Raw genomic sequence first — 27,630 nt, forward strand, 5'->3', positions numbered from 1 at the left:
AACTTTTCTCGAAAAATGCATACTTTTTGAGTTATTAATTTTTTTGTTAAAAATTTGACCGTTGCAGAGCCTCAAAGATATGAAAATGATTAGCAATGTCAGATGAAATTTGATATTTATGAAGTTAAACTTTGAACACTTTTTATACACACCCCGTATGTAATAAAAAATTTTTCAACATAGATTCAGATATGTCTGACCTTGCTAAAAGCAACGAATCAGAAACCATATCTTTGAGGGTATCCTCGTAAAAAAATAATTTATAAGGGTCTGCCATGGTCAAATTTCTAACAAAAAAATTAATAACTCAAAAAGTATGCATTTTTCGAAAAAAGTTCTTAGACAGAAGTATACTAAAATTTTAATGTTATAATATACAGGGTATTCCATTTAAAATAACAAAGTTAGAGTCGGTTCAACCAGAAGTCGGCCATGTTTGAAAATATTTTAGTTAAAAATATTGTATCCGAAAACTCAAACGTAGATATTTTCATGATTTAACTGTAAGTATTTTGTCATATAGTTTAAACTCGTCGTGGGACAACCTGTATAGGATATACCATGTTTCATTAACCAACTTTTAGAACGACGCTGTAAATATGAATAATTCCACAATCTTCTTTTTTAAAATGACAAAATAAAACTATATTTATTCTTCTTATTACTTCAATATTTGAACTTGTACTGTTTTAATGAAAAAAAAAACAAATATGATAATCAAAAATCGTAAAACAAACCTGAATATCTTTCATGGTTTATAAATGGAAATTCCGCTGGCGCTTGAATTCCAATGTTTTCATATGCTGCTAATGTAGCTCGCCAATATTCCGAGGTTGATAGACTTTAGTTTTTTATTGATGAAGCGCATGGAGGTTTTGTACCTATTTTTTTTCTGGTTAATGAATTTCGATTGTCATAAGTTACAAAGTCCATGTATGTTTTTTGACCCTTGATTTTTATTTAACACTAACATTAGTTAATACTTGAGCATATAATTTTGTTTATTTATAATTTTCAGGAAGTGATTTCCCCGAAAACTATTTCAGTCCTTCTTATAACAAAATTTACTCCGCTTACCCTCTTGGAAGATATCACCTCTTTAAGGTAGTTTCTCAAATTTTGCTAAAGATAGATACTTCGTAAATTCCAATCGCAACTACCAGCTACTTTATAATTGGGTAAAAATACGACCCTTGTCTCATCAATTATCAAACCTTTTTTTGACGTTTAGTTCAATTAATATACCGGTTTATTTAATTTTATCCTAGAACCGATAGATTCCAAGAAAACATAAGTAAATAAATCATCAGCAACGTGGAAAATAGTAAAGATTGACGAAACTCACAAAATTTCAAAGTTATATATTTTTCACATGTGAACAAAAAAATAATTCAATGAAACTAACTATCTATTTGTATGCAACACATTATACAGTACCGATCGAATGAATTTATCAGGCGGAGGAAAATAATTTCGCGCTATTCAAGATCCAATCATTAATTTAAAATCAGACATGCTGAAATTTTTCGCTTCAATAGCCAGTAAAACATGATTTCTCATTTAATTTTTTATCGTATTGTTGGATCTTTAATCTTTTTTGTAAATACTGAGATGTCTGTCCTGTTTAAACGGCATCACAATCATTATAAGGTACTTGATATATAATACAAGGTGGCGCAAAAAGAACGCATGAATTTTAAATCAGTATAATTTGCTTTATTTTGATTACAAAATACTAAATGGACTCACATGAATACAATGTTTATAATATCCAAATTATAACTTTGTTCATTGGAATATCGATATGCACTGTTTGTATTGAACTTTTAGAAGACTACTTCAGACAGATGGCGTCCTTCCGCGTCGATAAACATCAAAAGTCGTTCTTCGAAGTTTTCCATTACTTTTGACAATCATCGTTCAGGATGAACTGCAGCGAGTATCGAGACAAATTCAGAGTTAGAGCACGCCGCCTAGTGGAGCGGCGAGGACTTTGTCGACATTTTGTGGAGTTCGCGCCGTGCGAGGACGACTTCTGCTTCATAACTGATCCAGTTGTGCGAAAAGAGGCAACCCAACGAAGTATTGTGCTGTGATCAGTATCGAACCATTTCGTGGAACATTGAACTCTGTGCGGAAAAGTCGTTGAACAGTAAAAACAGATTCATTACTTTTGAAGAAATCTTCAACAGCGAAAACGCGATACACCACGGTCCACTGCGCCATTGCTACTAAAATTGGATACCCTAACCTACAAAACAACCAGCCCCCGACCCTCCACTCCGCTCCTCCTACTCCTACTACTCAATTCAAATTCATGCGTTCTTTTTGCGCCAACCATTGTTACTTCTTCTTTTTTTGGTTTAGTAAAGTATTTGGATAATGTATTACATGACTTTCGCTAATATTTCATTTATTGGAATAATTCGATAGTTGTAGAGAAGGACAAGGAAAAGTGTTTTAAGATTTGACGTTTAGTTCCTTAATTTATATTAGTCTTGAACATCTTATTCATCATTGTTTCAGGATAATTATTATCTTTTAACTCAGTTTAAGACTTTCGAAAAAGTAAGCATTTTAATACAAAACCTGATAGGTTAATAGCTGTGTTGCATACCATCCTATTTTATGTAATTATTAATTTTATATAATGTGACATCAATTTCGATTGTTAATTGACGCTGTGTATCGAATTGATTTTTAGATTTCTGTTTTCACCCTCCTTTTTTTGATACAGCAATGATGCAGACAACTATATAACGGGAAAAAATTCATGGGGTTTTGATAATGAAATAACTGAATGTCTTCGAAGCTGAAATAATAAAAAATTTCAATAGAATATGTCCCATACTATTCAGTAACTTTCCCGTGTATGTATTTTCACAAGATGCGATTTAATCAAGACTAATACATTGTTGTATCTTACCATAAGTTAACCATACCTTAGTCTTCTTTCTAGGTTTCAAGTGCTTTTTCCCTCTTTAAATTCGTATGATTCGAAAAATAATCTTTAAAATGATAAAAGACATAAATATTTGTGTTAGTGATGAGTTTTTAATCAGTACTTTATAGGGTTTGGCAATGAAACGGGAAGATTTGGGGTAGGGCTTAGAGCGCGCGGTGAAGTGGTAAGGAAGACAGTCACAGGCCTGCTGGGACTCGAATGGCTTGCCATTTAGTCTACATTGGAGATTTTTACAATTAAGGCTTATTATCAACGCTAACCATGCGATTGAAATGTGAGTAAACAACCCCGAGCAAACTGGATCGACGTTTACAAAAAGAGTTGGTAGTGCCAGAAAGATTCGAACGAATCCCTGTAAATATTGAACGTAATCGACAAGCAGTGTTAAGAAGTCAACGTCGATGGACCGTCACACGCATTCGAATAAGTGACAGATCGGTGAAAAGGATACTCCATCAAGATCTTCGATATCACCCTTATTGAAAACAGGTTGTTCAATTTCTTCATCCGGGTGGTAATTAACAGCGTCTCAGATTTTGTGAGGTTATGCTTGCCAAGTTGGAAGAAAATGATGACCAAATTAACAACTTGTGGATGAGTGATAAGGCACACTTTCCACTCTCAGGTGTTGGAAACAAACAAAATTTCAGGTACTGGGCGCAGGAGAACCTTCGTTTGCTTCATGAAACACCTCTTCAGGCTCAGAGGTGTGCAATGTCAGCAAATGGAATCATCGATCCGAATTTTTTTGAGGATGAGGCTGAAAATGCCGTTACTGTTAATTCTGAGAGATACGTTGGAATGATTTAGAACTTCCTCACACCTGAATTTCACCGCTATCCTGTTAATGAACACACTATTTCTCAACTCAAGCCACATTGCAAGAATTTCAATGAATGCGGTGAATGTTTTGTTCCCAAGACGCGTCGTTTCTCGAAACAGGCATATCGCTTGGCCCCCTCGGTCTCCCGACCTTACTGTCTGCGACTTCTTTTTATGGGGTTGGAACTGATCCACCCAGGACAATCCCGGCCCTCAAACAACGAATTCGTGACGAGATTGCAGCAATACTTGTTGATATGCTGCGAAGAGTTGTGCAGAACTTTTAGGCTCGACTCTATGGACATTTAGCAGATGTAGTTTGAAAAACATTGTACATCAAATGGCTACTCTTTCATTTCCCTTTAATGTATTAATAATTCCAAAAAAATATTTTTTCAACAATAAAATTATTTACGAAATCTTCTCGTTTCATTGTCGAACCTTTACTTATCAATTTCGTGTTGGTTTTCAATCATACGATAAAATCAATATCACTTGAAAATTAATCAAATCATTTTAATTCCACGTGTTTCGATTTTTCACTCGAATAATATATTTGAACTGTAGATAATAATGCTTCACATTTTTGATCGTATAATTTGTGCTGTTCTATAAAAATATTGATTTTTTCCACTGACATTGGTGAATGCAAACGAACTACATTTTGAATACACTTGGTTTAATATAATGGAATTTTTCTGCATTGTTATTATTGTTGATCGACTTAAGAGTTTTTGCATAATCCAAAATATATATCTATGATGGAAACCGACTGGCAAATATTTCATCTATTTTGTTTAATTAATTCCTATTGCCCATTCCATTAGATTGACAGAACAATTTTTTCGTAATTTCTGTTTTCGTCCATGTACGTTTTAGCCTTTTGTTGCATATGGTATCATGTTTTTTGATTCTTGACTTCTTCTGTCACAAGTATTTGGTTGAGTAAAACTCACGATTCCTTCAATTTTTTCAGGCTACTTTGGCGCATCCAACATTGAATTAATTAGAGTCTTAATACGCTTTCTAAAGTCTTGACTTTACGTTTTTTTTTTATCAAATACAAAGGTATGTCGTACGCAGGGTCGTTGAAAGGCTCGTGAAAAATTTATTCTAATCGTTATGTAGTTATTGGGAAATGAGAAAAGATAATTTTGAAAACAGAAAAGCTACAAATATATAAATTAGACCCAAAAGTGGAGCAATGTCATCCTGTTACCTAAATCTAATTCGATGGCAAACAAAACATCTAAATCAGGTACTAATTCAAGAAGCCCTCAGCTTTAGACTTAACTCAAGTATAGATCTAATGTGCTTATGTTGATAATATGTTTCCATATATTTCTGACACAAAAAATGATCATTGTGCCTGCTAGCTACTCCACTTGGTTTAAATACACAATTTTTTCTGTAACACGAAAGAAGTTTGACATTTGACATCTTTGTTGACAGATAACAAAATGTCATTTTTTACGAAATTACAGTGCAATTATTAAATCTGCAATACAAAAATGACACGTTCCTCGAGCTATTGTTGATGTACTTGGTCGCAAATCCGTTGTTATTTCAGCACTACCACACGTTCTAAACACTTTATTAGCTATTTCTGTCCTTTGTGCTACCGATTTATCAACGTATCCTTTAGCGACCGTTGATGACTTCCAACCGCCATGTTTCTTTAGTGTCATCAAGTCTGCTCGCGATTCAACTAAAAGTGTAGCAGACTTTCTGATTTGAGTAATGTTAGATTATAATTTTTTCAACATTAAATCATAGTTTTTCCTGTTAGAGAAAAAAATTGTGTATTATACACGGGAAACATACTATATTTCAGTTTACGATGTTTTTTTGTGGAAATATAACCTTTTAACCTCTTCGGTTCCGTACAAAATTTGTTTACACCTTTTATATTCATCTTCTACTAAATCATGTCCACTTTCAAGACCTTCATTGTACATTGTTCTACAAATTCGTGGAAGGCTAACAATACACTAAAAGTTCCTTATTCGCGCTTCCTTCATTCGCGGAGTAAAAAAATTTAACCCAATTCCTATATTCGCGACTAAAAATTTCTTTATTCGCGGATCTTATAAATACGTACATAATAATAAAAGGATTCCAATAGGTATCCAACCCAATATCCATTGTAAATGCCGTCAAATGGACTAATAAAAAAAGTAAAATAGATCTTATAAAAACTTTGCCCAAAGTATTTTGTTAAATAATATTGCAAACGACTTTGACATAAGCCGCCTTCGCCGGAATCGGTGTTTTTTAGAATGTAAATAAACAGAATGAAAGAAACCTTATCAGGGCCGGAATAAGCTAGGGGCTCGGGGGGGGGGGGCTATAGCCCCGGGCCCCAGGTCCAAGAGGGCCCCATCATTTGGAAATCATTCTGTATTTTTTGATGTGTTGATACCACAAATCTAACGTATTGATATTATTTTGTGAATTTTTCCGGGTTTTCGAATTCCTTAAGGGGGCCCCGCCATTATTTTAGCCCCGGGCCTTATAAATCTTAATTCGGCCCTGAACCTTATTATTCAATGATGAAGTACATATACATATTTTGAATGTTACTGTTCCGTTCTATGGTAAAAGTCGCTTTGCGTGTTTTATTTTTTCGTCTTTCACATTCGTTATAAAAATTGTGATCGAGGACGAGATGGGTTCGAGCAGATAGAATCAACTAACATTCAGGAATTGCTTGAATCGCAAGATGAAGATTTGACTGAAACCGAATTGGAGGAAATGTTAAATTCACAGCCTATTGAAGAAGAGGCTTCAACAAGCTCTGGAAACGTAACATTTAATTTGAAAAATCTTAGTGAAGGTTTAAGAATGGCAAATGAGCTTTGCGATTTCTTTATGAACATTGATCCGTCTATGGAACGAAGTCTTATTTTTAAGAGGCAAATTGCTAATGCGACTGCTCCGTGTCAGTCTGAATTGAAGGAACTTTTAAAAACTGCCAAGCAAGAGAAAATTACAAAATTCTTCAAACCATTGCCTTATCCTAAAGATAATTAATCAAAATGTTCAAAAACTTAGATAAAATTGAATTTTTTATATATTTTTTTATGTATTTATTTATTTATTTATTTTGTCACCTAGGAACGTATCCTCCATAATCCCATACAAATTATCATTCCGTATTCACGGCATATTTTTGGAACATATACCCCGCGAATAAAAAGCTTTTACTGTATACAATAAAAACGAAACTTGAGTATCCTGCTTCCCTGATAAATTATTTCCATTTAATGAAATGAATTATCGTCGCCCTTTCAATATCTATTCAATTTAATTTAATTTAATTATACACATGAATCTGAAAACTGAGTCAAAATGTTTATTAGTTATGCGTCGTTAGTGTTTTTTGTTAAAACCATTTTTTTTTATTTTACATGTAACCACATAAAAAGAAAGAAAAGAAAAGGTATGGAATGAAATTTCAATGAAAAAAAAAAAAAATAAAAAAAAATTGTTGAATAATAACACATTAATTTTCAACAATAAATGATTTATTAATTATTCATGCAAAATAATTATTAAGAATTTGATTGCATAAAGTGTATATATAATATTTTATATAATAATATCAATTCTGAATACATTGTTTATACAACCCAGGTAAACTGTTTACCTTCAGTCTCTGAAGACGATAACTTGGTTATATATTTTGAAAATATATTCTGTTCTGTTCCTCAAAGGAGAAAACAACTACTTTCCTGGCTAATACCTCGACGAATATTTAAATACATCTTCTCTGATGAGCGTGATGTCAATCGACCTTTTTGTCGATATTAACATTCCTAATGGCTCGCAGTTGCAAGGAGTAGTTTGTAACCACTGATTAATTTCGACGGTATTACGTCTCATCAGAGTGGTTTAACAACTCTCGTTAGGGCTTGAGAGAATTGAAGAAATCGTCAAAGAGCGTCGCTATTTGGTTCATGTAATTAAGTGGAAGCCCAATAAGCTTTCGCTGGGGATTGTTTAACTATATCTATTGAATCAATTTACTGGGTGCCACTAACAGGTATTATTTATATTTTGAAATTAACCAGTAAATGTGTCGCCACGTGTACATAAATCATCATTTGAGAACTCAGTATCTTCGTATTTTTTTATCTAAACTATATTAGCTATCGCTATTAAATTGAAATTAAGCAAACACGTCACAGAAAAGTTAGTATTATGATTAAACATATTATTATACTCATTCGCAGAAATACTAGATTAACATTATTATACACAGTCATTAATTGAAATACAAACATTCTATTAGTGACAAGTAAAATTTATTTCCTAGTTGCTACAGGCATCAATTAAACACAAATTACATACATAATACGTGGTATTGAATTATTTCATTACTTACGTAACAGGCTAATATCTTGTTGAAGTATTGTTAATTTTGTATTAATAGTGAAACTTTCAACATGAAAAACTGTAGTTTCCTCAGACTGTCGATGCCAATTACATGTTTAAAACAAGTCAAAGTACATCCAATATTGACACATTTCATATGCTTCTGTTATACATGCAACTACGTTACTATGAACTATGAAAATCGTGATATTGTGATAATATTTAACTTATATTGTACCTTATCACAATGACGTTTTCTTTAAAAAAACTGGTCTGAAATTTTACTAATCGATTGAATTTCATATTTTCACTTTTTTTGACAATAAAATGAATGCCTGTTACAGCAAACCAAATGAAGAAATGAAAATTATTTAACTCAAAAAAGCTTGGATCTGTTTTCAGTTTCAAAGTTCTGTAACAGTCTGAATATCATAAACTGGTCTATTTCCTTTACTCAAGCCTCTTTGAAAGTATATAGCTGTTTGTTTTTTCAGTTTCAGATGATCAAAAATATAATTATACAAAAAAATGACACATTTTTTTATTATGGTGATTTAATTCCAAATCCTAAATAGAAAGGACGACGACAAATATACGGTAAAGATTATATACATTCAAAATTTGTGTAAATCGCTGTATGAATGATTTTAAAAAAGTGATTTTGTATTATGGAGATTAATCGAAATACACCAAATTTATTGTTTATTACTTGAAAGAACATTTTATATCCAATAATAGTTAGTTTGGCTTCTGGTTTGGAACCTACAATTTTTAATCGAATTTTTCAAGGAAAACTATTACATGACTAGAAGAAAAATGGGGGGCACATCATTTTTCCCATGTTTTGAGACCTCCTGAACACGATTATGATGGTTTTTCGAATGTCTGTAGTTTTATATATATATATATATATATATATATATATATATATATATATATATATATATATATATATATATATATATATATATATATATATATATATCTATATATCTGTTTAAGCTACAATTCTTTGTCTCTCGAGCAATTGCTATGGGTCCGATTTGGTTCAAAATTAACATACATGGATTTTTTGGCGGCGGATTGATGTTATTAGAGTTTGGTTAAAAACAAATGAATATTTCGAGGGGTCGCAGTGCAAAAAAAGTGGTTTTTGACCTTTGCTCACCTCTGCAGGTCAAACGAAAAGCGACTGAAAAATGAAATTTCACATGTAGGTTCAATTAGTTGCGAGATGATTTCCTGTCTAAGGTCGAAACTTTCCATCTCCACCCCTCTCCATTTTATGGTCATTTTTGTTATATTTTCTTATTTTTTGGCCAGAAAAAGTTTAACTAGAAGGTTCGAACTTCGCATGCAAGTAGGGGTGATGTTGAAGAATTGTCTTTCTCAAGTTCAAAGTTTTCTTCTAGCACAAAACGCCCAAAATCATTTTGATCGTTGAAATTGTTGAACTGGACCGCCTCCTATTTAATGAATAATACGAGTATGATCGTTGCTAGGGTGATTTTTTTTACTTCCCATTTTCGAAATTTCTTGTCATTATGACAATTTTTTCTTTGTTGTCAATTGGAATTGAACAAGAGGGTTCGAGACCACCGGGTCTATTGAAATTATGAATTTTCTTTCGAGAGAGAGAATTCACTTGTGAAATGAAAAGTTATTGAGGAATAGCAAATTTTCCATATAAAGAAATAAGATTGAGAATTGATACCATTTCTAAGAAATTCATTTTATGGAAAGATTTGTTTGTGTATTAGTTAAATTCTTCATTCGACGAAAAATTCGACTTTCGTGATGGAGCTCTGCTGCTGACGGCTTTTTTACATTTATTCTCATGCAAAAGCAGGTTCCAACGACCAAGGTCTTCAGTGCAATCAAATAAATGCCGATACTCGTATTACTTTTAATAGAAAATAAATCGAATCTTGTTAACAAACTACATAAACCTAGAATCAGAAGGAGAATGTTAGTTTTATACCGGGAAAACTAGGGTTGCCATGTCGCCAAATTTAGTAGCCGGACAAACCATCCAGTTTGGGCGGACATTTGGATAGAAAGGCTGGACACCCTACATTATTGAGGATTTTGTCTCATTATTAAAGTAATAATAAAATAATAATAGTCCATTGAAATGTTACAATGGACCTTGCGGTTTTCTGAGGACGCACTTTTATTTTATCGATGTGTTGGGGGTTCCACCCCTTGTTCCTCGGCCGCCATCTTAAATAAAGGGATGAAAAGCTAATTTTGACGATATCGTAAAGACATAAATTGTGGCAAATCGCTTTGTTTCTCCATCATTTTGATAAATGTAAGTTTCCCCATGAAGGGCTATAAAACTGATCTGATACCTTCAGATCGTCTACACATAGCAAATGTTCAGAAAAATCTGTAAAGCAAAGAAAAATAAAAAAAAATGGAAATGATAACAAATATTTTGTTTTTGGTGGTGAGCATAGACGCGCCCCGGTAATTTTGGAGCGTTCTATGAGCCTCAAGAATGAGAGGAATTAAAAAAATCCACATATTGTTATTGAAAAATATAAAAAAGGGCGAAAAAAGAAATTGTTGACAAAATTATTGCACCTTTTTGCTCATAACTTTTTAATTTCACGGTTAATGGCAAGAAGTGTCATAAACTAGGTAGGCAAAGCAATTTGCCACAATTTATGTCTTTACGAATTTTTTGTAGGGACAATAGTTCGTGAGATATCGTAAAAAATAGCTTTTCACCCCTTTATTTAAGATGAATGTGAATGAATGAACGCAAGGTAAGGGTACTAAAATTGTAACATTTTAATGGACTATAAGTAAAATCGAATGCCAAATCAGTTTTAGGTAGGTACTTTATTGATAATAATTTAATAGTCATCAGTCAAAATTAAATACTAGATGCTTAAACATTTATCGAAATATTTAAATTCTTCTTAAATACTACACGCACGTCTTCTATTTGAGTTACACAATAAAAATAATTAATTAATTTAAGAGCTAAGTTTCTTTCAAAATGTTCATAATTAAATTGCATTCTACAATCAACATTTTGGCAACAGTGTTAACATCGAATCTGTTGCATTGTTTCGTCGATTGCTGATCTATCAAGGAAAAGGCTTTTACAACGTTTGCGTTTTGTCCTGGGGAGCAAAGTAATATTGACAAATAATAAGGAATTCTGAAAAGCAATATTGACTTATCATCGATTAAAAATCAACTATCAATTTCTTACTTTTGAGATTTTGTAGTTGGTCTAAACATTTGCTATTATGAATTTTGACGTTGTATTGTGATAGGATACTTATAGTATCGGAAACTTGATTCCATTCAGGAACATCTTTTAAAGTCATTCATGGTAAATTTTTTGTGTCTTTGTATAAGTTTTCAGTCAAAGATCGTAAATATTGTATTGCAATAATGTACATGTTTTTAATATCCTCTTTAGACCTGTTTAGAATTTTCTTTGTCCTCTTTGAATTTACGCAAAATGGAAGTCACTTTCAGTGGTCAAAATCTCAGAAACATCAGCCTTCTCTGTATCTTTGATTTAGTTTTGATGAATGGTTATGAAAAAATGAACAAGTAGCCTTTTTAAGGTCTCGTTCTGTTGCCTGCGCTTGGCCACGATGTTAACGAAATGTAAAAAGCCTTACAAAAGCCGGACACCGGGTGTATTTTAGCCGGACACGCAATCAAAAAGCCTACCTATGTCCGGATTTATCCGGACGCCTGACAACGCTACATATATTATATACCAATTCATATTCTATGAGAAAACAAAATACGCAAGTCATTAATTGTGCCAGTTATGTATGCGTTGACAGGCTGCAATACGTCCGGATTATATTGGAAAAACTGTCATCATTAAACGAAATGTCAGAATCAGCATCAAATTTTTACTTACTGCAATCGTAAAGCAGCAGATTATAATAGTATTGTGGCAAAAACAGTAAAAATTTTCCATATATCTTATAAAAACCGGCAGGAAAACAACTATTAAGATAAAAAGTGGGTCAAAACTGATAAGCGAAAATAAACTTCTTTTCAGACCTCAACAAAAGTTATTCAACTTGAATAGGTCCGTAACTAGGGGAAAATAAATAAAAGTTGATAATGACAGTTAGCTTATAGGTAGTCTAGGGGCTGAACTTAGTAGGCTTTTGGTACCAAACTGCTTAGAAGACACTACACGAGTGAGAGTGATTAGAACTGTGCTCAAATAAAATAAATCTAAAAGAGAGCGAGAAGGAAAGAAACTCTTCAAGAGATACTGGGAAAATTAAATAGCATCGAAAAATCCGTTGAAAATTTAGAAATTTAAATTGATAAAAGGCAGTCGGAGATAGCGGAAACAAAAAAAAGGAAACCTCAAAATAATAATAAGGCAGTACGATTAAGTTGGAATTTCTGGAACCGTTGGCGATATTCATACTAAACACACTCTACACTACCACTACACCAACACTAAGCGCGTTTGGATAACCAAGTTATCGTCTTCAGAGACTGAAGGTAAAGTATCGAAACGCGCGTCAGACAGTATAATTGTGAGTGTTGGTGTAGTGGTGGTATAAACAGTATATTCAGTAAGGCAGTACGATGAAAAAGTCACAACACAAGACACGAGATTCAACGCACTAGAAAAACAGATGAGACAACAACAAACAACATTGTAATATGCTGAATAGAAAACGAGACACGCAGCAAACCATAAATAACAACATTAAAAAGAATTGATAGCAAATTTGATAACGCATGATCTTAAACATGTCTTAGAAATTTAAAAGAAAAACTGGAACCAATATTAATAGTACTGTGGCAAATAAATGAGTGAAACAAAGCGAAGACATAACAAATTGTGTATGACTTATTGGGACTGGTATTATTTTCGAATTATGATGGGGATATCAAAGTTATGGAGCTTTTACCAAAAAATTTTTGTTCTTGCTCCGAAAAATCTTTATGTTCAACAGAATTATGTCCTGCAAGCAGTCTTATTTACAGTATTGTTGCAAAACTTCTTGTACAAATCGAAATTATATTGTTTTTGATTAATGGTAAAAATAAAACATTATGCTTAAGCTTATATCATTTTTCCTTGGCGAACCCTTTGCATTCACTTTCAGTCCGCATATCCATAGCGAGAGTCGCGTGACAACAGCAGTCATCTTAAAATCGCTCTATATGTTTTTCTACTGCATATTAATAGTTCCAAATTTTCCAAAAACTCTTATTTATATATTTTAATACTGAGTATTCAGAAATACCGAATACAGAATTGAAAACTTTTTCCATCATACGTAAAAAGTCAGAAAAAATAATGGTCTGAAATTCCTTGCAATACCTAATTTGAAGCAAATACGAGGGCCGTTTTTTTTCAACATCCGATAGGCTATAAATAAAAGACAAGTTCATATAAAACAATTTTTTTATTACCAAAATATTGGTACATTTACGGTTACTTTTCGACATAATTACCGAAGAGATTGAGAGATTGAGACATTTGTCATATATGTGGGCAAGCTTTTTAAAGCTTTTTAATACCCTCTTCAAAAAAAGTTACCGCCAATGAATTCGAGTAAAGTACAAAACAGACCTTGAAACTTCTGGAAATTCCGTAGACAAAGCAGTAATGATAAATATGCGGTTTTCTTTGACCATTCTGTCACGACTCATTCTCCGATGGATATTTGCAGCACTATGGTTTTTAGCATGTAAAAAACGAATCACTCTTCGCAATTCACATTTGGCGGGAACATCAATAATAGCGGACACGTGGCCGTAGCACAGCGCCAACTGACGCCTGAATGTCAACAATGGCAGAGTGTGTAGTCCGAGAGCTTAGCAGCGTATACCCGCGAAGCGTCTGCACGGAGCGATCAGAGGATGAAAATAAAACGGCCCTTATATGTTCAACTTACCCATGAGTCACCCACAAGTTATTAGAGTATAGTTTTAAGTGGTACACATGCATTCCAAATGCCCATCGGTTCTTTATCTCTTTAACAAGACATTGATGAGGTTTTCCAGTTCCTACGGTCATCCATTTGTCCAGGATAATTTATAATTTTACTATTTTCAGAAGTGACAGTGCAACAGGACAAATTTTAATAAATGGCAAATCAAGAGATCTTAAACAATTCAGAAAAATGTCGAGGTATATCATGCAGGATGATTTAATCCAACCAATGTTAACAGTAAGAGAATCTATGATGGTAGCAGCGAATTTGAAATTGGGATCCACTTTAGTAAAATCGGATAAAATCAAAGCGGTATGTAATAAAATACATTATTTGTATCTTTTGTTGCTCTTGTTGTATGTTGTATTAATAATTTATTTCATCCATTATTTTTGCTATGATAATTCCTTTCAAAATTTGAATGAGTCTCATTATTAATTTTGTGCTGGTCAGCAGACTACTTCGTGAGTGATTAGTGAAGAAAATTGAAAAAGGGAATTCCATGTTCACGTAAAAAACATAAAAACATTATGTGTGGGTCAAATAATAGAATTAGATCAAAACATGCATGCATATCAACATTAGGATGGATTATAAGTAAATAGATGTATGGAAGTTCTGCGGCTCGTTAATATGAATTATAATGAACAGATAACAAGATTATGGAATTGTAGAGAAACTAAATACGTGAAACCACCCGTAGAATAGTATTGGAAAAAATGATTTCAATCGAATTACACCAAGAACGAGTCGACTAGGTTTATAGTAAAAATACCATTCAGCAAAATCTGTGAGAATCACTGCAAGGGTCGATTAATAAATTCAAATCACTGGAAAGGATTCAGAAATGAAAAATTAGGACATATATTCTACCTTAAGTACTCAGTCATTCTTCCAGATATTAGAATAAATATTGGGTCAGGGATCCCATCTCGGAAGCTTTCATAGCTGTAATTTATTGATTGATTGAACGGAAAGAAATCGGAATAAATTTATAATCGAACGATGGTTCTAATTCCTTTCTAGTAATGAAATGTTTTTAAAAGATATTCACACATTATATCAAATGATTTGGCATTCAAAGAAATCAAATGATTCGTCATTCCAGGCAAAGCCCAAAGGGTCAAATTTCAGTGTATTGGGAATCGGGTATAAAAGTGTGAAATTTCACTTGAAAAGGGAGAATCATTATGCACATAAAGATTTTATTCAAGTATTCAGCTTCAGATTTCTTACTATTTTAACCGCGGGTCTCGAATATTATATGCAGTTAAACCTAGAACATTTACTAAGCAATAAAAGTCTCAGTATACCGTTATAATAATGATTACACGAGACACCTGGTATCATTTTTTAGAGAAGGTAACAAACTGAGTATTTACACAAGCTTTAGATTCGTTCTCAACGGGGAGACCGACACCCATAATTATTGAAAAGTAGGATCCGTGAACCTGGTACATGATAAAAATAACACTTTTACATTCAATTGTAGACTAGAAGTCCTAAAATGTCAAAATTCAATGTTCTGTGACCCAAATCTGTAACAAAATCTTTTTTACGCCTTTATTTCTCAATATATTCTTCTAAATTCAGTAATCAATAACAATTATTAAAAGTTTTAACACCGATAAAATGGCATCAATTTCAGTTCGGATAAGAGTGCCAAAGTTTTTATAAAAAAAATTAAGTATTAGTATCCTCTGAAAGTATCTGCTTAAAAACCACAGTGTATCTCTAAATCGAATTCTTAAATTTATTTGAACCAGTATGTTTTATACCCTCATTAGAGCTTTGGCAAGTTTGAACTTGCTCTGGCTTTTAGTCTGATACCATAGTCTCTAGCCTATCCAACAAGAGCATGTTTGCAGTGTTTGTTAAAAGACTTGGAAGAACGCATCAAGTTTTGTTTCAATTTCCAACAAAAAAATACCAACTAAGTTCATGACATAATGAAATTGAAAAAGATTTACTTGAATTTACATGGAAATGGAATGTCATCTGCATGCAGATCCTCTAAAATGCCAGAATTGATACACTATATAAAAGCTGGACCTGTGGTTATGATATGGATATAAAAATTTAGAGTTTTCATAGAAAAACCAGTTCGTTCTAACCTAACATAAAAAGACTCAATTAAAGTCGTACATCAAAAGAACAACTGGAAGATTCTTCCAATCGATTTATTTTCCAACTTTTACGAGTTTCTATTGTTAAATGTCTGATTATCTGTCCACATCTGCTTACTTGTTAATCTCAGAACTATGTAACTTCTAACTTTTCCCGAAAATGGACAATTTGAGTCTATTGAGGAGGCTGTGAGGGAGTAGATCAGAACATTGCAGAAAGAAACCTCCTCCTGCCATTGAATCATTGGTATAAGTGCATTGCTAGTCAAGTGCAATATTTTCGAGGAGATTAATTCAAATTTATTTTACGTTATCTTTGTACTTTTTTCAATAAAATATTATTTTTATATCGTACATTCACATTTATAACTAGTTTTTACATTATCTTTACTTATATTGATTTGAAATAACTCACTTTTCCTCTGTGATTGTTTTAAACAACATAATCTTTTTATTTTCAGATTAATGAAATATTAGCGTTATTAAGATTAGACAATGCAAGCAATACCAGCTCCAATCGATTGTCTGGAGGCGAAAGGAAAAGATTATCAATTGCTCTAGAATTACTGAATAATCCCCCCGTTTTATTTCTAGACGAGCCAACAACGTGAGTAATATTTTAATTATCTCATAAAATTGTTTTGTTGAACTTTGAATATGAAAATATTTTTGAATTTCTTTGATTTTGGATGGCTTGGGCAGTTAAACTCTTACGTATTGAACTAATAATTTTGTGAGAGGTTATCCGATTGGTGAGCGGTCTCTGGCCAATATATTTTTTATCACAATTTATAAAGAAGAAATTTTACAAACTATGTGAGTCAGTTTACTAGTTGGTGTTCTAACTTTGGTTTTAGTAAACGCGGATGGAAATGTCAAATTAAAGATAGAGTACAGACCAATAAATTGAGTAACATAGTTTATGACATTTTTTGTTTAAAGTGTGTTAAAAAATACATTCGTCCATCCAAGAGGTCACTCACCAATTGGATAACCTTTCACGAAAGTGACAAATTATACCCTGACAGATGCTCCCTTTCTTCACACTTTTTCTACGAAGGTCATTCTAAGGATTGTCAATCTGCCAAAGTTTTGACAACTGAACAACTATAAAAATCAAAATGATAAGTGTACTCATAAAAAAATTGATTTAAATACCTTAGTGTAATCTATACATATTTTTTATTTTTATAATTGCTTTGCGATTGAGTGTTTTTTAAATCTCAACATCCAGCAGAAGTTAAAATATTTCTATATGTATGTCCATTGTGGATTAATTATTCAAATGTGGTAATATGAAACCCATTTATTATATTTAGTTTTTTTAATACAAATTTTTTTGGTTAGCTTTTGACGCCTTAATTGTGAATTTGTTAATTTGTTATTCTAATATTTCGTGATCGCCCTTTTTTCGGTTTTTAACATGTCAGTTTTTAAAATTGATTCTTGTACTTATAATGATTCACTATAACCTTGTGTTAGATTTGACCATGGAGTCATGCTTCAAGATTAATGATATGGGTACCAAAATAAATGATAATTGGTGTAATTAAAGTTTCAATATTTTTTCAATATTCAACATTTGGAGAATGATGTACATTCATTGTCAAATGGTTGGTTTAATTGATATTCAACGACTAACAAACAATTTAACTCAACATTATTTTTTTGTACATTCTAATGAAAAATATTGTCCGGGTAGCACATGTACAAGTTTTTTTTCTTGACTAGATGCTATCTGATTTTGACGATGCCGGATTATACAATCCCACCATGTGTTTGACATTGACTTTCTCTTTATTTTTGAATACTTTATGGTTATTAATTTGTTCAAGATAGATTACTTGTATTTTCCCACTGCCAATTTCTCGTTCGAGCTCCTTAAACTTTGATCTATTCATAACAACAATTTAAAGAGATGATAAGAAGGATAGGAGGATAGGAAATTGTAGAAAGTAAATTCCATCCACATTGTATCTTTAAAATATTTAACGGAAGATATAATTGAGGCAACAAATCATACAATTATATAAAATCATTCTGTATTCCATCCTCTTTCTCTACATGTAGTTCATAAATACAATTTCTCATGGGAAATGATCAGTACCATTCCTTTTTAAATAATTTCATCAGTTTTTTCGTCCACTTGAGTAATTAAGGTAACAATCTGTAAAAACATATATTTTTTATGTGTTTGATCAACAAATGAAGAATTATGATAAAGAACGGACGATATTTAACCTCAAATGGGTTACTTAGTTTACTTCATATTATCAATTTCGTTTGGGATTTTCTTATTATCAGCAGGGTTGAGTTATAAACATAATGGCACTAAAACCGTTTTCTTTTAGGAAGATATTTTATATATCAACCTCTGATAGCTCTATGCAGACGCTAGGGCAGAATAAAGCTGGCATGCACTATAGGCGACTGCGAAGCTCTCGCACTACACACTCCGCTATTGTTGACATTCAGGCGTCAGTCGGCGTTGTGCTACAGCGACGTAAACATGTCCGCCATTATTGATGCTCCCGCCAAGTGTGAATTGCGAAGGCTGAAGGCAACAGTGCTGCAGAAATCCATCGGAGAATGAGTTGTGTGTATGGGGATGATGTTTTGCGTGAATGGTGTCGAAAGTTTAAAGATGGCCGTAATGATGTGCATGATGAAGGGGGCCAAGGACGCAGATTCACCATTACTCCTTTGTCTACAAAATTTCCAGAAGTTTCAAGGTCTGTTTTGTGTTTTGTACTCTATTTGAATTAATTGGCGGCAACTTTCTTTTAAGAGGGTATTGAAAAGCTGGTTCACAGATATGAGAAATGTCTCAATCTCTTCAGTGATTATATCGAAAAGTTTACGTAAATGTACCGAACTTTTGGTAATAAAATTATTGTTTTATATGAACTTGTCAATGATATATATTATGAAACAAGTGAAAAACAATGCGCGTTCTCTCACAACAAAATTTTTCTGTAATATTCTACGGAGAAGGGTTTGTGTACATTTTGAGCTTAAATATTTTCGGTACTTTTAGTGACTTAGAGTGACTAGATATAATTTAGCAAATTGATAACTTGCTAATTTCATTTGGAATAACTAGTTATGCTTGATAGACATTTTTTCAGTATGAATTGGCGTAACTTGCCGTTCTCGTGGATTAATGATGCAACATAACGGAACGTTAACGTCAGTTCTGTAAAGAATTTATTTCATCATGCTAATATCTATCACAATATCGTATTTTTCCTATAAGGAAATTACCTAATTACCTTTTTTTAATTTATTATTCACTTATGTCGATGACTGTTGAACTTAGATATTTTAATTTTTCCTTTCCTTTGTATTTTGTTCAACCTTTGATCTAATTGATTAAGAAATTAAGTTTCTGCGTGGGTACTTTCTTCAATTAACAACAGAATCAATAGTGGATTAAGTTTATGCGATAATAAGAATTTTAACTGAATATTTTGGAACAATATTCATATATTTTATGAACATTATCTTCGTTGTCATGGTAGTTTAAACGGTCTGCAAAGAAATTTTTCCAACGTAAAGTTTTTTCGATTGATTGAGACCATTTTCATAGATACATTAGTTACATAAGCTGTTTGTTCTCGGTTATTATTTTTGTAAAAAAAACGGTGACATGAAGTATTGTAGAAAAATTTAGAATTATGCGGTATTCACAGTGCCATTTGTAATTCAATAAATCGTAAAACACTGAAAATATATACAAATGGTACTATTTAAGCGTATTCTACATACTTCAATAATTCTATGCAGATGACCGTAATTATTTCAAAAACATTCTAATCAATATTTTTGTTTTTATAAACCTGAATAATCGAAATATTAGCAAGGTAGTTGACACACTGTATATATATAAACTATAAAAGCAATAAATCAAAAATTTCCAAATTTTTCTCATGCAGCTCATGGCATTAAACAGATCAATATGGTGAGTTTATCTGTTAAGCACACTTTTTCGATAAAATTGTCTAAAAGAATATGTGTTGAAATAAGATCCAATGAGAAAAAAGTTGATTAAATTTTACTATTCTGTCATGTACTCCTTATTACAAGTTGAGAAGATTTTTTCATCACGTTCCCCGGATGATGCATCTGGAAGAGAGTTTGTTGAAATTATTTTATCTCAATATTCATTCCATTGTGTTGTAGATAGCTCTACACCAAAAATATTCAATGTAATTGGTCTAAGAAATAAGAAATCTCTAGAAAAACTACTTCCCTGGCTAATACCACGAAGAAAAAAATTGATATTATGTTTTTCAATTATTGAGCTTATTGTGTATCACCTAATAATTTAATTCACATATGGCCATCTATGGCTAGAGATCTACTGATAGTTCGCAGTTAGAAGTGAAGATGTCCCCAGAAGACGTCTACTGTTTAGCTACATGAATCAAGTAGCAGCGCCGCCTGGATGTGTCTTCAGTTCAGATTAGAAACTTCGAACAAGAGGTTTTTAAGAAACTTGTCAGTGGTTACGACCCTCTCCTTGTAATTTCGAGCCGGATTGTCGATGATATCACGTTCTTCGGAGGAGATGTAATTCAATATTCTTCGTGGTATTAGTCAGGGAAGTAGTTGTTTTCTCCTTTGAGGAACGGCAAGCCAACATTTCAGTTCATGAAATTCGAAATAATAGGTGTAAATAGATAATGTTTTTCTAATTACTGAGTATGACTCATATGTCACCTAATAATTTAATTCATATATTATAAATAGATATATATTTAAACTGCTCTGATGAGACGTAATAACGTAGAAACTAGTCAGTAGGAGACATCGTCCTAATAATAATTATTGTTAACTTTTTATATTCTTTGTTTACCAATAACATATACGTTCGGCTTAAAATTGAGCAGCATTCCGTTAGTTATTGTCAACTTTTTGTATTTGTTTTAGAGGATTGGATGACCTTTCATGTTCTCAGTGTATAAGATTATTAAAGAAAATTGCGGAAGGTGGACGCACAGTAATTTGTTCTATTCATACGCCGAGTGCCAAACTGTTCTCTATATTCGATATCGTTTATGTATTATCCGATGGTCAATGTGTTTATCGGGGTTACGGTCCGGAAGTTGTGAACTTTTTGCTTGAAATAGGAATCGAATGTCCAAAACATTATAATCCAGCTGATTTCAGTGAGTAATTTTGTAAAAATATTATTAGAATAGAAATATACAAATATTGAACTACACGAGCCATATGATATTGAATTATTGATAGAAAGCTGATGAAAATCAACATTTTTCATTTCAATTCCATGTATTGGAGGGTGGTGCAGTAAAATACATTTAAAACAAGCTAAAATGAAACATTTATATTGAAATACCATTAAATAATTGTTATGAAATTTGTAGTCATGGAAATTTGCTGTAGTGAATATGGAGATTTCCAAGATCAAATGGTATCCATTATAGAAAATGGCCGAAAAAATTATACAAAAATGGAGCATACTCGTATTGAAGAAAATAACGAAGACGTTAATGCTCACTCTAGTATTTCATCAATAGAAGAAGTATATGCCGAGTTAAGTTCGTCAAACTTTACTCATCAGTCAAGTTGGTTTAGTCAATTTTGGATTCTTACCACTCGACTGTGGTTGCAGATGTGGAGAGACCAGGTAAAGTATAAACTTTGCCCTCCGAGGTTCCATAAATTTCTAATATTTATGATATTGGATATTCATAAGTTTATTTTGAAAATAATTTCATACAAAACTTTCAGACATCAACATTACTCCAAATAAGACCAATATAGTCAACTTGGTCCTGGTTTCAAATAAAATAAAACTTTTGTTGATATAAACACCAGTATTTATTTTTTAATATTCCAATCTGACGTATATTTTTTTCAGACACTATCTTTTAAGCACAACTTCATCCAATGGACAGTTTAGATAACATTCAACTTTCACTTACAATATCATAGAAAATACCAAGATTTAGGTAATAATAACTAGCTTAACCTGATGAAGTTAAGCTATTTTTGCAGGTTAAACATAAGCGGGTGAAACTTGCACAGGATGGAGCTAAATAGTTTGAAATAGTTTATGAATATTAGACAACGAAATTATTCACAGTAAAATAATTGTCCTGATAATAAATACCTACAACAAACTTAAGGAAACTGCGGACATTGCCGTCCACTTAAACCAAATACCTTGTATCTGTAATATTTTTTGTTGTTTCAGTGTTATTGAAGTTTTTTACTTTTAACATTATCATATTGGTAGTATGTCAAAAATACGTGACACGTGACTTATACTCTTCAATATTAATACAAAATATTTTATAAAAACGTCAATCAATTACAAGAACAAGAAGCAAGGCAGAAACATGTATAAAATTAGCAAAAAAGCTTAAATTAAAAGTTAATATGCCACTGATGTATCGATGTACCTATATGAAGTGGAGTTTTTGACAAACAAAGGCAAATTATGTTTCCACATACAGCCACGTCCATATCTAAAGCAACTTTCGGATTTGTCAAACTCTCCACAGTTTAGACCTACTTTATTCCCAGCATCACTCACTTGATCTTCAGAACTATGTTCATTACATAATTCTTCTTCGTTGCGTTAATACCAAGAACTGTTTGAGAAACCATCATGAAACTTTCTTCACAGTTTTTCATTTCTTTTTCACTGCTTTTCCACTCCTTCCTATTCTAGGTCTATTTTTTATAGGATTGATGTTAATATTTTTGAAGCTCTACCTTTTCCTATGATGTCTTACCTAAAAATTTAAATGCAGTAATATCCTCGAAATATTTATTGCGTTTCGTAACTTCCAGAGTAGATACACCCAATGTAAATTCATCATTGTGAAGTTGGTGCGCCAAAATTCCAATTATTTGCATTTGATGTGTAGGTAGATATTTTTGATACTAAAACTTCATACTTCAAGTAAAACTTTTTTTTCTTGTTTGTGTTTCTGGAGGTAGTTACATAGTTTTATAGGTACCCTGAAAATATTTCAAATTATTTTTTAAATCGGAAATTTTGACAAATAAATAAAAGTTGAATCATGTGTAGGATAATTGTATACACATAAAAATGAAATGGATTACTGATAAGAAATAATCAACCAATCCAAAAAAAAATTATTATAATTCTGCATTATAAATTCCACTTATATAACTGAATAAATGAATCATATATTAACAGATTCTTTTCGTACTTCAATAAAATGTCAGCCAACATGGAGAAAATTAATCGAAGTAATATTTTGATGTCAAACTATACGAAATTACTGTTTACATGCAACAGAAATGTCAATATTCAGAAAACAGATTAAGGTTCATAAATAGAGGGAAAAACTAATCTACAAATTATGTAATCTTATATTCAGTTACAAAAATTAAAAATCCTTAAAACGCCAAAAAACAAAATTCTAAAAAATAATTTATACTCATATTTATTGAAGTTAGAATTTTGTCAATCTTAGTATGGTTAGAACAAATTTTCTTTTTATTTATATTCGTGGGGTTATATTAAGTTATATATCTGAATTTTCATGAAAACGAAAAAAGTCAAAAAAGTAACAAATACTGAAAGAACAAGTCTATAATCAATATATCAATAAAAACCACAACAGAAAATGGCAATCTCTAATTGGAGCATCAAAAATCAATTTTACTATGTCATAACCAAAAAAATAGACATAATATAAGATGTAAGCGTTTTTAACAAATTTCGCACAGGTAGTGCTTACAGATTGATCGCAGCAAAAATTGTCCCTAACATTAGTCTCGGAAAAATAAAACTGAGAAAACCACCCATGAATCTATATAAAGAAACTAAAAGAAAACTCTGATCTATATCAGCGATACTCAAAAATATGGCACCACAAAATTAATGTAAAATATTCCTCCTAACGAAGGAATTTACATAGCAATGGTAATCGTTGATAAAGAGGAAACGGACTTTATGGGAAAAGCAAATCTGGGAATTCTGATGGCATCAAATTGGAACATAACTATAGATTGATCAATATAATTATGCAAATTGTCGTGTCAAGTCATATTTTATAAAGACGGAAATAGGTCGAATTGTCAATTTTTACCTTAAACTAATTTTTATCGAAAAGACCTAAAAATCAACACGATTTATCAAACCCCTTCATCACACCCCCTTTATCAAAGTTTGATTGAGGAAGGAAAATTTGAGCTCGATTTAGAAGTTCCTGATTTTTTTTATTCCTTCACTAATTTCTTTGACCTTCCTTTCAGATGTATCTTTTGATGAGAGCATGCTTGTATACATTGGTTGGACTTTTGGTGGGTACGCTATATTATGGAATGGGGCAAGATGGTTCTAAGACTATATTCAATTTTGGATTCTACTATTGCTGTATCATATTTTTTATGTACATACCAATGATGCCTATTCTATTACAATGTAAGTAGGAGAATTGTGTCTAGATTAATGATTATATATGAAAAGGAATAATTAAGAGTAATGTTCTAAGTAAGAATGAGAAAATGTTACACGAATATATTCGTTTACACTTGTAGTATTACTAATCACTACTAAATTATTACGAATTTTAATAATTTAATAATGTAGTTTGATTTTTTTACACTGGCGAGCAAAAAATTGAGGTCGCCTTAAAATTTTTATGTTCTTTGAAATTTTACGTTTTCAGATAGTATTCGCAAATTTTATATCATTGCATGTGCTTCTGTAAGCTGAATGTGATACTCTACACTAAAGAAATATGCTTTTTTTCTTGGATTTAATGATTTATTCTGAAAAAGCAACAAATTAACATTTTGGGCGAAATTTAACATTTTCTTGTTAGGGAAGATATGGAACGAACAAAATAAAAAAGCTTGACTAAGCTAACTAATAACATGTATTCCCTCCTCTTGCATTGATGACTGCTTTAAGTCGGCGCGGCATACTTTGAATTAAGTTGCGGATCACATTCTGGTCGATGTTATCCCATTCCTGCAACAGCAATCTTCTCAGCTCCTGGGCAGTTCTTGGTGCTGGTGTGTGTCTGAGGATCAGTCGTCCTAACTCGTCCCAGACATGTTCTATGGGATTCATGTATGGGCTGCGGGCTGGCCAGTCAAACCGCCTAATTTCTACCCCATCCAGATACTACCTGTATGTGGTCTCGCATTATCTCGCATAAAAATGCAACTTTTTTCTATAGTCATCATGAAAGGTATAACATGGTCTTCTATCACCTCCGAAATGTACCTGTGTGAGGTTAGGGAACCATTTTCTATGAAGACCAAATCTGTACGAGCTTGTGCAGTGATTCCCGCCCAAACCATAATTGATCCACCGCCAAATGGAAGATTCTCGTCAATGCAAACTTCAGCATATCTTTCCTCAGGTCTTCTCACACTCGTCGACGTCCATATGACCCAGTGAGGCAAAAACGCAACTCATCTGAGAACAATACCCAGCACCAGTCATCATCATTCCAACGAACGTGATATCTGGCAAATGTCAATCTTGCAGTCCGATGCCGGCGTTGCAACGGGGGACCTGTAGCCATTCTTCTGCATGACAGTTCAACAGCATGATGTCTTCTTCTAACGGTTCATTCACTAACGTTGACATTTCTTAATTCTTCCAAGTGATTTTGCAATGAAACCGCAGTAGTTGTCCTATTCCGCAAACTTGTGGATATCAAAAAACGATCATATCGTCGAGTGGTAACTCTTTTTCGCCCAGACCCTGGTTTTCTAGTGATCAGGCCAGTCTCCTCCAGAAAGCGCTGGTACACCCTTTGCACACCACAAAAACTAGCACCAACAATTCTTGTAGTTTCATTTTGTCCCCGATCATCTTGTAACAGCGCAACAATTCTTGCCACAACAATCGGATCTAAAGGCATTATGGGCCTGTTAAATCACTACACTTTGCAATCGTTAGGTTTTACACAAAGAATCAACAGTAAACTGGAAAATGTTAATGTTCAATTTTTCATCAAAGTCGTACTCTAATACATCTAATGACAGCTGTGAAGTTTCGGAAAAAAATTGCTTCATCGCCTACTAATTCTTATCAATATTGACGCTAAAATTATTCGCAATTTCTTCAAACAAGTGACCTCAATTTTTTGCTCGCCAGTATATTATCTTTTTGTCATTATCGAAATCCCTAATAGTTGGCGATTACAAGGAAAGGGGTGTAACTGATGACTAGTTTCACCGTTGCTGCATCTCATCAGAGTGGAGTAAGAATTTTCCGTTTTGAGTATTTAATACGAACTGAAAATAATAGCAAGTGCTCCCGTTTAGTTGGCAACCCTAGCTAGAACCCTATTTCTCTTTGGGTTCTAGTGCTTATATTAGTGAAGTTTATATTATATTTATTGAAAAAGAATTCACTGATTTTAAATAAATGATACTTGAAAATTAAGAGTTACATATGTTTGTAATCAACTCATCTATATAATTCTTATAACAAAGAATAAAAAATTTATAGAGGGTTGAATTACTGTAATTTATTTCACTGATCTTCAGTTTATGATTGATGCTCCATTTAGGATTTTGGAATTTCTTTCTCCAGGTTATCAGTAACAGTATTTATTCTGATTAAGCCTTCAATCTTCATATTTTCTTAAATCTTAAAATTTTAAACTGTAATTTCCAAATATGAATGACTTTGAATTTTATAGGTTAGAATAGGCGTTTTTTTGTAGTTATTCTCAGTTGTTAACATAATACATAGAATAACCTTCATAGGCAAAGTGAGATGCTAACGAGCATCTATCAGGAATATAATTTGCTGTCACTTTTGTGAGAGGTTATCCATTTGGTGAGTGACCTCTTAGACTGGCCCATATATTTTTCTCACAATTTAAACAAGGAATTTAATAAACTATGTTAGTCAATTTATTAGTTGGTATATTTGATTTTATTTCATTTTAGTAAGAATAGATTGGATTTTAAGGATTTGACTGTATGTTATCTCAATATTATAATGTTTAAAGATGACAGGGATTTAAATAGAAACTGATTTTATATATGTTGAAGGTGTATGAATAATACTGTTACAATTATCATTGCTCTCTCGAGTGTCAAAGTAACTGTCAGTTGTATTATATTGAATTCGTTTCAAAAGATATGGAGGATATTTTCATGAAATATTGGATTATAAGGAGGACTGTTTGATTAAATTAATCTTAGTGTTACGTGGGTGATATAAATGATAACTGATATATCGTCTTGGGCTTCCTATACCATATATATGGTGACTGCAAATTATACTGACAGGTGCTCGTTGGCCGAACACGTTTTCTATGATGGTTATTCTACTAATTATGAATCTGTAAAAGTTTTTCTGAGATAACATATATTGCTCAAACTGATCATAGTATCAATAAAAAAA

The 27,630-nt window shown here is 32.3% G+C and overlaps 1 protein-coding gene across 1 annotated transcript in view; it reads left to right on the forward strand.

Moving 5' to 3' along the window:
* LOC130448841 (ATP-binding cassette sub-family G member 1-like) overlaps positions 1–27,630 on the forward strand; it is an 81,361-nt gene that overhangs the window by 49,585 nt on the left and 4,146 nt on the right. Inside the window, exons 3-7 of the mRNA XM_056786382.1 lie at positions 14,241–14,430; positions 16,706–16,851; positions 21,177–21,415; positions 21,635–21,897; positions 24,507–24,675. Coding sequence (XP_056642360.1) covers positions 14,241–14,430; positions 16,706–16,851; positions 21,177–21,415; positions 21,635–21,897; positions 24,507–24,675 — 1,007 coding nt within the window. The remainder of the gene's footprint in view (positions 1–14,240; positions 14,431–16,705; positions 16,852–21,176; positions 21,416–21,634; positions 21,898–24,506; positions 24,676–27,630) is intronic.

Source organism: Diorhabda sublineata, chromosome 9, assembly GCF_026230105.1.
Source record: "Diorhabda sublineata isolate icDioSubl1.1 chromosome 9, icDioSubl1.1, whole genome shotgun sequence".
Classification (NCBI taxonomy): Eukaryota; Metazoa; Arthropoda; class Insecta; order Coleoptera; family Chrysomelidae; genus Diorhabda; species Diorhabda sublineata.